Source organism: Rhinopithecus roxellana, chromosome 13 (assembly GCF_007565055.1).
Source record: "Rhinopithecus roxellana isolate Shanxi Qingling chromosome 13, ASM756505v1, whole genome shotgun sequence".
Lineage (NCBI taxonomy): Eukaryota > Metazoa > Chordata > Mammalia > Primates > Cercopithecidae > Rhinopithecus > Rhinopithecus roxellana.
In genome coordinates this window covers 98454138-98471061 of record NC_044561.1, presented here as the reverse complement: position 1 = coordinate 98471061, position 16924 = coordinate 98454138, and the positions used below count along the sequence as shown (strand labels likewise).

General features: G+C 43.8%; 1 protein-coding gene across 3 annotated transcripts; it reads right to left on the bottom strand.

The window, feature by feature from the left end:
• Positions 1-1342: 1342 nt before the first annotated feature.
• Positions 1343-15873, bottom strand: TMEM230 (transmembrane protein 230). Of its 3 annotated transcripts, XM_010378937.2 has the most exons (5): positions 15744-15856; positions 14039-14142; positions 11869-11982; positions 8426-8548; positions 1344-2439 (listed from the first exon to the last, which is right to left on the bottom strand). In XM_010378937.2, exons 1-5 carry the CDS (start codon positions 15811-15813, stop codon positions 2299-2301), a joined length of 552 nt encoding a protein of 183 aa, XP_010377239.1. In that variant the 5' UTR covers positions 15814-15856; the 3' UTR covers positions 1344-2298. The 3 variants fall into 3 exon arrangements, with proteins under 3 accessions (XP_010377237.1, XP_010377239.1, XP_010377238.1); XM_010378935.2 differs by lacking the exon at positions 14039-14142 and having other exon boundaries at positions 1343-2439; positions 15746-15873; XM_010378936.2 differs by lacking the exons at positions 14039-14142; positions 15744-15856 and adding an exon at positions 15542-15719.
• Between the last annotated feature and the right edge of the window lie 1051 nt (positions 15874-16924).

The window sequence follows — 16924 nt, the reverse complement described above, 5'->3', positions numbered from 1 at the left end:
TAGAATCAGTGGGGGGAAAAAATTATAGAACTATACAATGGGAGACCAAGTTTTAAAAACCAGGTATGTATATATGTGCTTAGAGCATTTCAGGAAGGGGTATATTAAGAAATTTATTTGGAAAACCTTGAGAGGTAAGCTAGAGTGAATGTACACTCTCCACTCCATGCCCAAATGTTTACTTTTCACTTTACACCCTTCTGTTTATATTTTTTGACCAGCAGCATCAACTTTTTAAAAAAGGACCGAATAGGCCAGGCTCAGTAGCTCATGCCTGTAATCCCAACACTTTGGGAGGCCAAGGTGGGAGGATCACTTGAGCCCAGGAATTCAAGGCTGCAGCGAGCCATGACTGCCACTGCCCTCTAGCCTGGGCAGTACAGCAAGACTCTGTTTCAAAAAAATAAAACAAAAATAAAAATAGGCCGGCGCGGTGGCTCAAGCCTGTAATCCCGGCACTTTGGGAGGCTGAGACGGGCAGATCACGAGGTCAGGAGATGGAGACCATCCTGGCTAACACGGTAAAACCCCATCTCTACTAAAAAATACAAAAAAACTAGCTGGGCGAGGTGGTGGGTGCCTGTAGTCCCAGCTACTCGGGAGGCTGAGGCAGGAGAATGGCGTATACCCAGAAGGCAGAGTTTGCAGTGAGCTGAGATCTGGCTGGCCACTGCACTCCAGCCTGGGTGACAGAGCAAGATTCTGTCTCAAAAAAAAAAAAAAATAAATAAATAAATAAATAAACAAACCAAATCATTCGGTTTGGTCAAAACCTTCTGATCTGAGCTTTGCTTGGCAACCACTCCCCAAGATAAAGCTTCATATATCACCTCACATATTCACTGTCAAGGATCAGGAACTCTAGACTACTGGAATCCCCAGTCAACATTCCCATTACCAAAAGTGCCTAATCTTGGAGGCTGCTTCAGGTCACCCTCTCTTTGTCCCTCATTTCCTGAGTCTTTTTTTTTTTTCCCCTCCAACTACACTCGCTCTACTGGTGATCTCAAACAGCCCTCTGATTTTTAAGATACATACAGTCTTAAATACTGACTCCCAAATTTCTATTTCCATCCAAGACCCACTCTTAAACTCTAGACACACACATGTATCGCAACTGCCTCCTCAACAGCTCCACTTGGATATTGAGTAGACATCTAAAACCTGCTCTTCCCATAGCCTTCCAACTCAGCTGATGGCAAGTCCATGCTTCTAGTTGCCCAAGTCCATACCTCAGAGTTAGGGAAAGTAGAGTGTGACCCACAATGCCAGCTACCTAGAAACTAAGGTGGATCTGGGTACTGGGATTAAAGATATCATAAAATCATTAAAATGTTTTCTGAAATGTTTAAAGTTAACTCATTTTAATTCCAGGATCTGGATTTCAACATTTTAATTTCTTTGGAATATAAGTCACCTTTTGCAAGCTAAAAAATAGAATCAAACTAAGGTGATCTAGTCCTCTAGGCATCCAGGCTGATCCTTGGAATCATGAGCAGAATGATGACATCATACAAGGTGCTAGCAATAGGGTTATAAACTCAAAATAATAACCACTTATCTACATGTTTCATTAGGAAACAGCCAAAAGTCCAGCCATTAAAGGAATAATCTACAGAACATTTTGATTTACAAGGGACAAAATGATCCAAATTGTATGCTGTCCAATCTACTGGTGAACTGGATCAGAATGGGGCAAGGGCTGTTAAACAGAGAAAGTATTTACATTTTGAAAACTTGCTCTGCAGGAAAAAAAAAAATTCCTGGTTGCTGTCAATAAGCAAGTAAAAAAACATTACCAATGAACTCACTGATCTTTGATTTTACTAAGGCCTTCCACTGGAACATGAAGGTAGGGATAAGTGTAGAGGATAATATACTCAGATATTTTAAAAATAAATTACTTAGTAATAAGAAATTAGCCATACTACATTCTTCCATTTGCTACAAGAGGAAATTGGCAATGAAGACTATTTAAAAGAAATGCTCAGCTCTACAGAGGGTGGTGGCAGGCAACACTTTTCCATTACAGAATAACCTCTATTTTTCCATGATATTCCTGTGGAAAAACTTGTCAGGAGCTCTTGCCAGGGCCAACGGATGAAAAACAGAGCATGTCCTAATTAGCTACTGTAGGTTCAGTTAACATCTTTGGGAAGGACCCATACAATCTGGCCATTATTTTCTTAAACATCTGCAAGCAGAAGAATTCCTTAGTCCTTAGCTATAGTTTCTGCTAGGTATCTTAAAGCTGGGGCAGTTCCACTGTGACTCTTCTCCTCAGCTATTAGGTGGGTGCTAGTCATCAAAGTCTGGAATGTCATCATAGGAGTAACCACGGTAGCCTTTGGATGCGTAGTAAGCGATGCGCAGGTGGTAAAAACCCGGTAGGAACACCAGAATGCCAATGATCAGGACTGGAACGGCCCGGTCTGCCCCCTGGTGGCAGAAGGAGGCAAACACGTTAGTATCGTAAGAGTTACACATTTTAAAATAAAAAGTCTCGTACCTAATCCTTAAATCAGTATTTTATACTCTTCAGTACATTTTCTTTGAGTTGTGTACTACCGAGGGAAAAGGTTTCCTCCTGATTATAAATTGAAGAAAAACTACAAAGTACTAACAATTATAAAGAAAAAAATGACCCATTCTCATCCAGATATTTTAGCGTCTTTTCCTTTTTTTTAAAGCTCTTAGTTGTGAACACAACATATTCTGTGTCCTGTGGCCAATATTATTAAAACTTCTTCATATATTTAAACTGTAAGGATGTGTAACATTCCACTGAAATGGACATGCCAGTTTTACTTAAATGCCCCACATACAACTGCTGGACACTTTGGTTGTTTTTCACCTTTTGTAATTGTACAGCTACCACTACAATAAACTCTGTGCTTTTCTCAGAATTTCAGGTTTTTTTTTTCTTTTTTCTTTTTTGAGGTAAGAGTCTTGCTCTATTATTGCTCAGGCTGGATTACAGTGGCATGATTACAGCTCACTGCAACCTCGACTTCCAAGGCTCAAGTGATCCTCCACCTCAGCCTCCAAGTAGCTGGGGTTACAGGTGTGAGTCACCATACCTGGCTAATTTTGTATGTTTGTTTGTTTGGTAGAGATGAGGTCTCACTATGTTGCCCAGGCTGGTCTCGAACTCTGGGGCTCAAGAAATCCTCCTGCCTCAGTCTCCCAAAATGCTGGAATTATAGGCTTGAGCCACTGCACCTGGCTGGCTGTGTTCCCTGTTGTGTGTTAATTATAGTCAGAATTGGTTCAAGACAACTTAGACACTGTGTATGTGGGGACAGCCCATGAGAAAGAAGCACCAACTACTTTAGGTTTCTAAGGTTTCTTTTTTTTTTTTTTTTGAGACGGAGTCTCGCTCTGTCGCCCAGGCTGGAGTGCAGTGGCCGGATCTCAGCTCACTACAAGCTCTGCCTCCCGGGTTTATGCCATTCTCCTGCCTCAGCCTCCCGAGTAGCTGGGACTACAGGCGCCCGCCACCTCACCCGGCTAGTTTTTTGTATTTTTTAGTAGAGACGGGGTTTCACCGTGTTCGCCAGGATGGTCTCGATCTCCTGACCTCGTGATCCGCCCGTCTCAGCCTCCCAAGGTGCTGGGATTACAGGCTTGAGCCACCACGCCCGGCCACTCTAAGGTTTCATATTGAAGCTCAACAGGAACTCCATCCAAACATAAGAAGGAACTGACTTATGAGGCACAGTGACCCCACACATATAACAGAATTGCTATTTCTCTCCAAACACTGACAGTACGTCCATGGCACTGCACAGCTACAATGATAGCACGCTGCTCCAGCTCCAGCCCTTTACCAGTCAGGACCCTTGCATGCCAGGCTCAGCCATGTTGTTCCAAACTATTACAGGGCAAACTGTCTAATATCTCAGAGACCAAGTTTGTCTACCTGCCACCACCTCTCTTACAGGAACTATGGAAGTTTACTGTTGCTCAAAGGAAGAAAAACATGTTTTGCTAACAGAAAACAAAATGCAAAAGAAAATCTTTTTGTTCTTTCTGCTGGAATCTGCTGTACTAGACATGAATATAAAAACAAAGATTCAACCAGGAAAAAAACCTAAAATCCGAATAGACAAACAAAGAGTAATGAGATTGAGGCCTTAATAAAAAGTCTCCTAGCAAAGAGAAGCCTGGGACTTGATAGTTTCACTGCTGAATTATACCAGTTAAAGAATTAATACTTGGCTGGGCATGGTGGCTCACTCCAGTAATCCCAGCACTTTGGGAGACCAAGGCAGGCAGATCGCTTGAGCTCAGGATTTCAAGACCAGCCTGGTCAACATGGTAAAACCCCGTCTTGACAAACAACACAAAAATTAGACGGGCATGGTGGTACACGCCTGTGGTCCCAGTTGCTAGCGAGGTGGCAGGATCACATAAGCCTGGGAGGCAAAGGTTGCAGTGAGCTGAGATCGCACCACTGCACTATGCCTGGGTGACAGAATGAGACCCTGTCTCAAAATAAATAAATAAATAAATAAATAAAAGAATACTAATCCTACTGAAACTATTCTGAAACAGAAACAGACATGGAGAGAATACTTCCAAACTCATTCTATGAGGCCAGTTTTACCGATACCAAAACCAGGCAAAGACACATCGAAAAAAGAAAAATAGGCCAATATCCCTGATGAACATTGATGCAAAAATCCTCAATAAGGAGGATAATACTAGCAAACCAAATTCAGCAATACATTAAAAAGATTATTCATCAGGACCAAGTGGGATTTATCTCAGAGATGCAAGGATGGTTCAACTTATACAAATCAATCAATGTGATAAAATCGTATCAGCAGAATAAAGGACCAAAATCATATGATTATTTCAATCAATGCCAGAAAAGCATTTGATAAAATTCTACATCCAACGGGTGCAGCGGCTCACACCTGTAATCCCAGTACTTTGGGAGGCTAGGGTGGGCCTCACACTGACCATAATTAATACACAATGGGGAACATAGCCATAGGGGTGCAGTGGCTCAAGCCTGTAATTCCAGCACTTTGGGAGGCTGAGGCAGGAGGATTGCTTGAGCCTAGGAGTTCAAGACCAGCCTGGGCAACATAATGAGATCTCATCTCTAACAAACAAACAAAAAAATTAGCTGGTTATGATGACTCACACCTGTAACTCCAGCTACTTGTGAAGCTGAGGTGGGAGGATCGATTGAGCCCAGGAAATCGAGGTTGCAGAGAGCTGTGATCACACCACTGTACTCCTGGACTGCTTGAGTCTAGGAGGTTGAGATCAGCCTACACAACATGGCAAAACCTCATCTATATAAAAAATGAAAAAAAAAAATTAACCAAGTGTGGTGGCACCTGCCTGTGGTCCCAGTTACTTGGGAGGCTGAGGTTGCAGTGAGCCAAGATGGTGCCACTGGACTTCAGCCTGGATGACAGAGTGAGACTCTCTCTCAAAAAAAAAAAAAAAAAAAAAAAAAAAGAAAGAACATACACTAGGGAAAGAACCAGTCTTTTCAATAAATGGTATTAGGAAAACTGGACATCCATATGCCAAAGAATGAAACTAGACCCCTCAAATCTCCTACCATATACAAAAATCAAATGAAAATGGATTAAACACTTAGATGTAAGACCTAAAACTATGAAACTACTACAAGAAAACATGGGGGAAACTCTCCAGGATGCTGGACTGGGCAAAGATTTCTTTTTTTTGTTTTTTGAGACGGAGTCTCGCTCTGTTGCCCGGGCTGGAGTGCAGTGGCCGGATCTCAGCTCACTGCAAGCTCCGCCTCCCGGGTTTACGCCATTCTCCTGCCTCAGCCTCCCGAGTAGCTGGGACTACAGGCGCCCGCCACCGCGCCCGGCTAGTTTTTTGTATTTTTTAGTAGAGACGGGGTTTCACCGTGTTAGCCAGGATGGTCTCGATCTCCTGACCTCGTGATCCACCCGTCTCGGCCTCCCAAGGTGCTGGGATTACAGGCTTGAGCCACCGCGCCCGCCAAAGATTTCTTGAGTAATGCCCCCAAAAGCACAGGCCATCAAAGCAAAACCAGATAAATGAGATCACATCGGGTTAAAAAGCTTCTGTACAGCAAAGGAAACAATCAACAAAGTGAAGAGACAACCCACAGAATGGAAAAAAATATATGCAAAGTATCCATCTGACAAGAAATTAATAACCAGAATATATAAGGAGCTCAAACTCTATAGAAAAAAATCTAATAATTCAGTCAAAAATGGGCATTTCTAAAAAGAAGACATACAAATGGCAAATAGGTATATGAAAAGGTGCTTAACATCATTGATCAAAGAAATGCAAATCAAGACTACAATGAGATATCATTTCATCCCAGTTAAAATGGCTTTTTAAAAAATATAGACACGAGGTCTCACTATGTTGCCCAGGCTGGTCTCGAACTCCTGGGCTCAAGTGATCCTCCTGCCTTGGCCTCCAAAAGTGCTGGGACTACAGGTGTGAGCCACTGCACCCAGCCAAAATGGCTTTTATCCAAAAAAACAGGCAATAACAAATGCTAGCAAGGATGTGGAGAAAAGGGAACCCTCGTACAATGTTGATGGAAACGTAAATTAGTATAGCCACTACAGAGAACAGTATTAAATAGAACTACCATATGATCCAGCAATCTCACAGCTAGGTATATACCCAAAAGAAAGGAAATCAGTCTGTCAAAGATATATCTGCACTTCCATATTTATGGCAGAACTATTAACAACAGCCAAAATTTGGAAGCAACCAAAGTGTTTGTTCTTCAACAGACAAATGAATAAAGAAAATGTGGTACATATATACAATGGAGTACTATTCAGCCACAAAAAAGCATGAGATCCTGTCACTTATAACAACATGGATGAAACTGCAGGACGTTATGTTAAGTGAAATAAGCCAGGCACAGAAAGACAAACTTTCCATGTTCTCACTCATTTGTGGGAACTAAAAATTAAAACAATTGAACTCATGGATATTGCAGAATGATGGTTACCAAAGGCTGGGAAAGGTGGGGGGAAATGGGGATGGTTAATGGGTACAAAAACATAGTTACATAGAATGAATAAGCTCTAGTATTTGATAGCACAAAATGACTAGAGAATAATTTATTGTACATTTAAAAATATAATAACTAAGGCTGGACGTGGTGGCTCACGCCTGTAATCCCAGCACTTTAGGAGGCCCAGGCAGGCAGACCACTTGAGGTCAGGAGTTCGTGACCAGCCTGGCCAACATGGCAAAAACCCGTCTTTACTAAAAATACAAAAATAAGTCAGGCGTGCTGGCTTGCCACTGTAGTCTCAGCTACTCAGGAGGCTGAGGCAGCAGAATCACTTGAACCCAGGAGGCGGAGGTTGTAGTAAGCTGAGATTACACCACTGCACTCCCGCCTGGGTGACAGAACAAGACTCTGTCTCCAAAAAAAAAAAAAAAAAAAAAAAAAAAAAAAAAAAAAAAAATATATATATATATATATATATATATATATTTATGTATATATAACTAAAAGTAAGCCAGGCGCAGTGGTTCATGCCTGTAATCCCAACACTTTGGGAGGCCAGGAGTCCGAGACCAGCCTGGTCAACATGGTTCGTCTCTACTAAAAATACCAACATTAGCCGGGTGTGGTGGCACACGTCTGTAATTCCAGCTACTCGGGAGGATGACGCACAAGAATAGCTTGAACCTGGGAGGCAGAGGTTGCAGTTAGCTGATATCATGCCACTGCACTCCAGCCTGGATGACAGAGTGAGATTCTGTCTCAAAAATAAATAAATAAATACATACATAAATAAATAAAAGTATAATTGGAATGTAACACAAATGATGAATGCTTGAGGTGATGGATACCCCATTTAGAAATCCTGATGTGATTATTATGAATGCATGACTGTATCAAAATATCTCATGTATCCCCTAAGTATATACACCTACTACGTCCCCGTAAAAATTGGAAAAAAAATTGAAAACAAACAAACAAACAAACAAAAAAATTGGCCAGATGCAATGGTTCACACTGGCAATCCCAGCACTTTGGAAGGCTGAGGCAGGCAGACTCCTTGAGCTCAGGAATTAGAGATCAGCCTGGGCAACATAGTGAAACCCTGCCTCTGCAAAAAATAAAACAAACAAAAATAAATAAAAAATAAAATTAGCTGGGCTTGGTGGCACACACGTGTAGTCCCAGCTACTTGGGAGGCTGAGGTGGGAGGATCACTTGATCCCAGGGAGGTAAAGGTTGTGCCACTGCACTCTAGCTTGGATGACACAGCAAGATCCTGTCTCAAAAAAAATAGACCACTGGGAAACACACACACACACACACACACACACACACACACACACACACACACACACAAGAGCCTTGGCTAACATTTTTAAAATCTCACAGCTTATTCCCACATGCCCGTCAGCTTACCCCTTTGCTGATGTAGCCTGACAGCAGGAGGGAGCCTATAATAATGAGAAAGGCGCCAATCAAAAACAGCACAGTGGCAAGTGCGATGGCCTTATAAGGGATCTTAGGAGGAGTTTTCTTAAACTGGAAGAGAAACAGAGACAAAAAAAGACAATGAAGAACATTATGAAAATACCTGTGTTCAAACATTTAATTACTTTTAATTTTTATGGGTTTTTTTTTTTTTTTTTTTTTGCTTGTTTTGAGACGGAGTTTTGCTGTTGTTGCCCAGGGTGGAGTGCAATGGCATGATCTCAGCTCACTGCAACCTCCACCTCCTGGATTCAAGCGAGTCTTCTGTCTCAGCCTCCTGAGTAGCTGGTATTACAGGTGCCTGCCACTACACTCAGCACTTTTTTGGGTATTTTTAGTAAAGACAGGGTTTCACCTTGTTGGCCAGGCTGGTCTCGAAGTCCTGACCTCAGGTTATCCACCTGCTTTGGCCTCTCAAAGTGCTGGGATTACAGGCGTGAGCCATAGCGCCCTGCCTAATTTTTATGATTTTAGAGACAGAGTCTTGCTCTGTCACTCAGGCTGGAGTGCAGTGGTGCAATTATAGCTCACTGCAGCCTCAAACTCCTGGACTCAAAGCAATTCTCTTGCCTCAGCCTCTCAAGTAGCTGGGACTTCAAGCGTATGCCACTATGCCCAGCTAATTTTTAAAATTTTCTGTAGAGACAGGTCTCACTATGTTGCCCAGGGTGGTCTCCAACTCCTGGGCTGAAGGGAATCCTCCTACCTCTGCCTCCCAAAGTGTTGGGATTGCAGGTGTGAGTCATCAAGCCCAGCCACAAACACTTTAAAATAGGGAGGAGAGCTCACACCTGTAATCTCAGCAATGTGGGAGGCTGAGGCAGGCGGATCACTTGAGCTCAGGAGTTTGAGACCAATCTGGGCAACATAGTGAAACCTCATCTCTACAAAAAATACAAAAATTAGCTGGGCATGGTGGTATGTGCCTGCAGTCTCGGCTACTTGGGAGGCTGAGGTGGGAGGATGGCTTGAGCCCAGGAGGTGAAGACTGCAGCCAGCTGAGATTGCACCACTGCACTCCAGCCTGGGTGACAAAGCAAGAGCCTGTTTCAAAAACAACAACAACAACAACAAAAACGGGAGGGTAATTAAGAACCAAACTAGATGCTTTATGTGTCTTAAGTATGTCCTGCCACCCAGTGCAGCTCTGAGAAATAAAAGGGACTGGCAAGAGATGCAAGAGATGAAGCTCTAGTTATTGCTCACACAGTTACTCAAAGGAATCTCAGAGGAATGTCATTCACTCTAGTTTGAATCTCATTCCATAAATCATTCATTGTATCATAAGAAACTTTTTTTTTTTGAGACGGAGTCTGGCTCTGTCGCCCAGGCTGGCGTGCGGTGGCTGGATCTCAGCTCACTGCAAGCTCCGCCTCCCAGGTTTACGCCATTCTCCTGCCTCCGCCTCCCAAGTAGCTGGGACTACGGGCGCCCGCCTCGTCGCCCGGCTAGTTTTTTGTATTCTTTAGTAGAGACGGGGTTTCACCGTATTCGCCAGGATGGTCTCGATCTCCTGAACTTGTGATCCGCCTGTCTCGGCCTCCCAAAGTGCTGGGATTACAGGCTTGAGCCACCGCGCCAGGCCAAGAAACTTTTTATAAACAAAAAACAGAACTGACTTTATGGTCATTCGTTAGACATATATTTATTAACTGCCTGGCACATAGATAGCTGTACTAACTTACGAGGATTTAACAGATCCTGTCTCTACAAAAAATTTTAAAATTAGCTGGGCGTGGTGGCACATGCCTGTGGTAACAGCTATTCAGGAGGCTGAGGTAAGAAAACTGCTTGAGCCCAGGAGGTCAAGGCTGAAGTGAGCCTTGACTGTGCCACTGTACCCAAGCCTGGGCAAAAGGGCAAGACCTTGTCTCAAAAAAAAAAAAAAAAAAAAAAGAAAAAGCGGTGGCTCACATCTGTAATCCCAGCACTTTGGGAGGCCAAGGTGGGTGAATCACTGGAGGTTAAGAGCTTGAGAACAGCCTGGCCAACATGGCAAAACCCTATCTATACTAAAAATACAAAAATTGGCCAGGCATGGTAGTGCACACCTGTAGTCCCCCAGCTACTAGGGAGGCTGAGGTATGAGAATCGCTTGAACTGGGAGAGGGAGGTTGCAGTGAGTCAGGACTGCGCCACTGTACTGCAGTCTGGGCAAGAGAGCAAGACTACATCTTAAAAACAAAACGAGGCTGGGCGCGGTGGCTCACACCTATAATCCCAGCACTTTGGGAGGCCGAGGCAGGAAGATCACCTGAGGTCAGGAGTTCGAGACCAGGCTGACCAACATGGAGAAACACCGTCTCTACTAAAAATACAAAATTAGCTGGGCATGGTGGCGCATGCCTGTAATCCCAGCTACTTGGGAGGCTGAGGCAGAAGAATTGCTTGAACCTGGGAGGCGGAGGTTGCAGTGAGCCGAGACGGCACCATTGCACTTCATTCAGCCTGGGCAACAAGAGCAAAACTCTGTCTCAAAAAAAAAAGGAAAGGAAGGCAATTTCAGTTTATTCCAAACCATTAATTGTTTGTTCCACATAGCAAGTAAACCTGCCTTATGAACAAACTCAATTCAAGGTTAAGATTCAGAGACAAATTTTCTAAGGTTTGGCTCATGGTTGTGTCTGACCTAAGTGGCTGGAAGCTTTCCAGATCTTTCCAGATCTATTTTTATCTCTCCTTCAAATGTGGGTCCAAAGAGTAATTTATTTATTTATAAAGGATGGGTTCCTGCTACTTCCTCGTTGGCCCTAGTTCCACCTAGAATATTCTATTGTAAGGGGAAGTGCATAAAAAGGAGATGCTATAATAGTACTGACTAGTTTATAAATGGTTAGGGTAGGATACAAATTTAATAAATACTCTATTTTACTTACTGTTTATCACAAAGAATACCTTTAATAAATTGGATCTCATGACATCAGGAAAGAAGGAAGACTCCTACAATCTGCTGGCTTTAGCAATAAGTTTCTCCCTTAAAAGGTGAACTGGCTTTGACTAAAGTGTAAATAAACAGTGATAAAAAAATTCCACCTAACAAAAATTTTAAAGTTCCTTAAAAAAAAACAAACTCCATCTTAACAAAACACAATCTGATTAGTTTCTGAATAAAGTAAATAAAACCTGTAACTACAAGGCTCTGGCATTACAACTAAAAATTCTTAGAAATGGACAATACTGGAATTGGTTTGAAACTACCCTGCCACCGCCCTCTTCTGCAATTATGGCTGAAAAGGTCTCAGAGCTGAGTTTTCTTCTTGTTGCTCCCTCTAATCCCTAGGGACAGTTAGCAAAACCTCCATTTGGAAGGTCTTCCGGCTAACTCAACAGAAACACAGCCAGCCAGTCTTGCAGTTCTCGTCTGCATTTACCTGAAGGTCAATGTAGCCATCATCTGTGCTGGAGAGCCTTGAATATTTCACTTTACTACTGGGGATTCCAGTAGCCAGGTTGGTACGGGACGGCATCATAACACGCTGACACAGCTACGGTTTGAAAACAAAAAACCCTGTTATTGTCTGTAGGTGACAATGGTGCATTAGAGCCAATGAGTTCAGGGTTACTGGATGCTCTGCATTGGAGTTCTGGGCTGCCACGTCAGACTAGCAATGGGCAATTTACACTTCACTGCTAAATTTTCATTGTTTCAGAGGCATACGCATCTGGAGAACCAGATATGCCTCTGACACAGTGAAAACATTCTCACTATATATTAAATATCTAGTCTGGTCTGTCCTTGTAGAATGACAGTGAAGACACTCACCAAGAATCACATTCCAGTTTATTTTGGCACCAAGATTCCCTGACTTTTAATTTTTCCAAAGTCACATAGAGACTAGGTAGAATAATGAGGACTTAAATCCAGGTCCACCTGACACCACAGTATTGCCTGTCCCCTGCTCCCACTTTTAAGAAAAAGCAAGAGGAGCATATACTCAAATGATTCTCTTGTTTGACAGGGAGGGAGAAGAGGGCAGGAAATGGAATACACTCACATCAATATTTTGCCTATTGCCCCTCGATAAAGATCAACCCTTTAATGCAAAAGATCTGTAAAGTTTCTTGCCGTAAATTTGTGGGTTTTTTTTGTTTGTTTGTTTTTCTTGAGATGGTGTCTTGCTTTGTCACCCAGGCTGGAGTGCAGTGGGTTGATCTCAGCTCACTACAACCACCGCCTCCTGGGTTCAAGTGATTCTCTTGCCTCAGCCTCCCGAGTAGTTGGGATTATAGGCATGCACCACCACGCCTGGTTAATTTTTGTATTTTTTAAGTAAAGACTGGATTTCACCATGGTGGCCGGGCTGGTCTCGAACTCCTTTTTTTCTTTTTCTTTGTGATAGAGTCTCACTCTGTTGCCCAGGCTGGAGTGCAGTGGCGCGATCTTCGCTCACTGCTGCTTTCACCTCCTGGGTTCAAGCAATCCTCCTGCCTCAGCCTCCTGAGTAGCTGGGATTACAGGCATGCACCACCATGCCTAGCTAATTTTTGTATTTTTAGAAGAGATGGGGTTTCACCATTTTGGCCGGGCTGATCTCGAACTTCTGACCTCAAGTGATCTGCCCAACTCAGCCTTCCAAAGCGCTGGGATTACAGGCCACCATGCCAGGAACCTTGTAAATTTGGAAAAGGGCCTGGCTATACTAGTGCCTCCAGAAGTGCCCACCTCTCTGTCCCATCCCAAGCACCAAAAGTAGTATTTCATTTTCCTAATTACTTCTGTACCAACCTTAAGAAACGGAACATGGTACAATATCATACAATAAATTTTAAAGAAAGAAAAAATGGAATAAAAACCTGGGTTCTTGTTCAAAATATTCAAAGCAGACAGCGGTAATGAAATCATGGCTATTATGTCAGTTTAAGAGACAGTGGATAAGTCTGAAAAATCCTAACATTTAAATTAAGGCAATTTGTATTAATACGCTGGGTGTGAATACACTGGGTGTGGTAGCTCATGTCTGTAATCCCAGAACTTTGGGAGGCTGAGGTGGGTGGGTTACCTGAGGTCAGTAAGTTGAGACCATCTTGACCAACATGGTGAAACCCCGTTTCTACTAAAAAAAACAAAAAAATTAGCCGGGCACAGTGGCACATGCCTGTAATCCTAGCTATTTGGAAGGCTGAGGCACGAGAATCGCTTGAGCCTGGGAGACAGAGGTTGCAGTGAGTCAAGATTGCACCACTGCACTCCAGCCTGGGCGACAGAATGAGACTCTGTGTCAAAAATAAAATAAAATAAAAATAATTTTTTTTATTTGTCCACTTTTCCTCCATAAAGTAACAAAGCTGTATGATCAAAATGGATAAATATATTTTAGTCAAAGTTTTTAAATTCTAAATTCAAAAACATATCCTTAAAAAAAGAAAACTGACCAGGTGCAGTGGCTCACACCTGTAATCCTAGCACTTTGGTAGGCCGAGGCAGGTGGATCACGAGGTCAGGAGTTCGAGACCAGCCTGGCCAATATGATGAAATCCCGTTTCTACTAAAACTACAAAAATTAGCCAGGCATGGTGGAGGGCGCCTGTAGTCCCAGCTACTCGGGAGGCTGAGGCAGAAGAATCGCTTGAAGCCAGGAGGTAGAGGTTGCAGTTAGCTGAGATCAGGCCACTATGCTCCAGCCTGGGCAACAGAACGAGACTCCGTATTAAAAAAAAAAAAAGAGGCCGGGCGCGGTGGCTCAAGCCTGTAATCCCAGCACTTTGGGAGGCCGAGACGGGCGATCACAAGGTCAGGAGATCGAGACCATCCTGGCTAATACGGTGAAACCCCGTCTCTACTAAAGAATACAAAAAACTAGCCGGGTGAAGAGGCGGGCGCCTGTAGTCCCAGCTACTTGGGAGGCGGAGGCAGGAGAATGGCGTAAACCTGGGAGGCGGAGCTTGCAGTGAGCTGAGACCCGGCCACCGCACTCCAGCCTGGGCGACAGAGCCAGACTCCGTCTCAAAAAAAAAATAAATAAATAAAATGAAGTATTTCAATAAGGGCATAAGGGCAACATAAAAAAAGGACTAGTTTTTCTCTGGGTTGGCAATTTGAAAATTCATCATTATCATCATCACAATAATGGTGGTTAGTACTTAACTAGTCTTTGTTAGATGCCAGCTGTTCTAAGTACTTTGCACATACTTAATTCCAAAAATTAACAATTTTTTTTTTTTTTTTTTTTTTTTGAGACGGAGTCTCGGAGTCTCGCTTCTGTCACTCAGGCTGGAGTGCAGTGACCCGATCTCGGCTCATTGCAACCTCCGCCTCCAGGGTTCAAACGATTCTCCTAACTCAGCCTCCCAAGTGGCTGGGACTACAGGCGCCTACTACCATGCCCGGTTAATTTTTGTATTTTTAGTAGAGACGGGTTTCACCATATTGGCCAGGTTGGTCTCAAACTCCTGACCTTTTGATCCGTACGCCTCGGCCTCCCAAAGTGCTGGGATTACAGGCGTGAGCCAGCGTGCCCGGTCTAACAAACTGTTTTAAGTGGCTTGCAGTCAATGTAAAATAACTAGCATAATTAAATAATTGGTGCTAAATATTAGTGTCCCTTTTTATTGATTACATCCTGGTCTAAAAATCAAGTATTGAAAAATGAGCATAATGCTAATCTCTATACTTTTCAAAAAAGATTGGATCAAACTGCGTCAAATACTAGGTTTTTAGTGTTGTGATCCCGACTGCATTTAATTCTATAAAAGTTCAAACTACCAATATGTGTGGTTTTTGAAGGAATTTAACCACATCTAACTTGCACTTAGGCTTTTTTGTTAAGTATGTCCTGACATTATTCATACATCCGCATCAAAACAATACATCGCAGGGGCGTGAGGGAGAGGGGAGACGAATGTTTACTCTGGGCAAAGAGGATTCTAAAAGAGGGGAAAAAGAAAAACGAGCATTTTCAAAGTATCAGTCTTCGTTCCCAACAGGCTTTTTACCAGCTCACCGCTACCCCCAAACTCCCTCAGCACCTGAATGTTACGAGAGTTCTAAAAGCATCATAAAACGTTTGGCACAGTGCCTGCCTGGCATTACGCGTCTCTACATACGTTATTCTCCTGCCCGTCTTCAGACCTTGCCAGAGAGATAAATAAGAACCGACGCGAACTTAGACGTAAAACAAACTGTGCCAGGGAGAACGAATGCCCCACACGGATGACTCAGAGCTTGATTTCGGCGGGAAGCGCGGTCTCGGACACGCCCAGAGCCCAAGAGGACGGTTCTGTCCCCGCCCCGTCGCACACACGCCTTACCGGAGCGCCGCGCCAGGCCGCCCGCACACCCAGAGCTCGCCCACGGTTGGCAGGGCCCGAGGTCGCATGGCACGGCCCGCTTAAGGGCCACTCAGCCCGCCCCAGACGGAATCAGTGCGCCGGAATTGGCGTGCCGGAAACAGGCGCGTCGGAAGTTGCGTCTCCGGAAGCGTTTGTTTCCTCAACCAGCTTCCCGGGCTGTCGTTTACCGAGTATCAGCTGCAGTAGGCAGCGGGCCCGCAGGGCCCGAATGCCGATTCATGGGTTTTGTTTAGGCAGCCGCGACCTGTGCCCGCCGCCGGCTACCTCCACTGTGGCGGGCGAGCACCTAGGGTCCTCGCCCACCTGGGTCACCGTCAGGCCCGGGGCAAGCCAGCTACGTGGTTTCTCCCTTCCTCAGAACAGGGGCCAGGCTAGAGAGCGCCATGGCTTCCCAGGGAGGCAGAAGCCGAGTCCGTCGCAGCCTCAGGACCAGCAGTCAGAGCGGCCAGATATCCGCTGCAAGGCGCCAGCCTTCCACGGGCGCGCGCCGTCAACATCCGACTACCACACTTCCCTTGAATAGCACACTTGTCTGTGCTGTCAACACCCCACTATACTTCCCTTGAATAGCTCCACAAAATGTGCTTATTTTCAGGCCTTGTCCAGGTAAAAGGCCTGCCCACAAGGGACATTTTGCTGTACATGAAGCTTTTTAGAAAGTTGTTTATTAAGGTATAATTTATACACAAGTACAATTAGATGAGCTCTGAAAATACGTATGGTCCTAGAACCATCACCAATCTAGATGGAAATACATCCATCACCCCAAAATTCCATCAGCCTCTTTTGCAGCCTGTTTCCTTCTTCACTCACAGGCACACTGTAGGAAAATGAATACTTAACTACTGAACATGGTTAATTCTCATGTCCAGTAACTAGAACTCAGTCCAAGTAATTTAAGAAAGAAACTAGTCATTTAATCTACCAAACACAAAAATGCACTGGAAAAAAGGATTATGATAAAGCAATTTTTAAAAATGTTTTTTCTAAAGCCAAATTCAGCAGCGGGGGTTGTATACCTACTTTAGTGACACTAATGTAAGTTCTGATAACCTACTACTATCAAACCAGCCAAAAAAATATATATTTTTGAGATGGAGTCTCACTGTTGCCCAGGCTGGAGTGCATGATCGTGGC

Excerpts from the sequence above, each read along its gene's own strand:
- TMEM230 (XM_010378937.2), bottom strand. The coding sequence starts at position 15,813 with ATGCGACCTCGGGCCCTGCCAACCGTGGGCGAGCTCTGGGTGTGCGGG. Across the intron at positions 14,143-15,743 it reads GCCTGGCGCGGCGCTCCGGT|GGAGTCTCGTTCTGTTGCCC; the intron begins AAGGCGTGTGTG and ends TTTTTTTAATAC. Across the intron at positions 2,440-8,425 it reads CAGGCTACATCAGCAAAGGG|GGGGCAGACCGGGCCGTTCC; the intron begins GTAAGCTGACGG and ends TTCTGCCACCAG.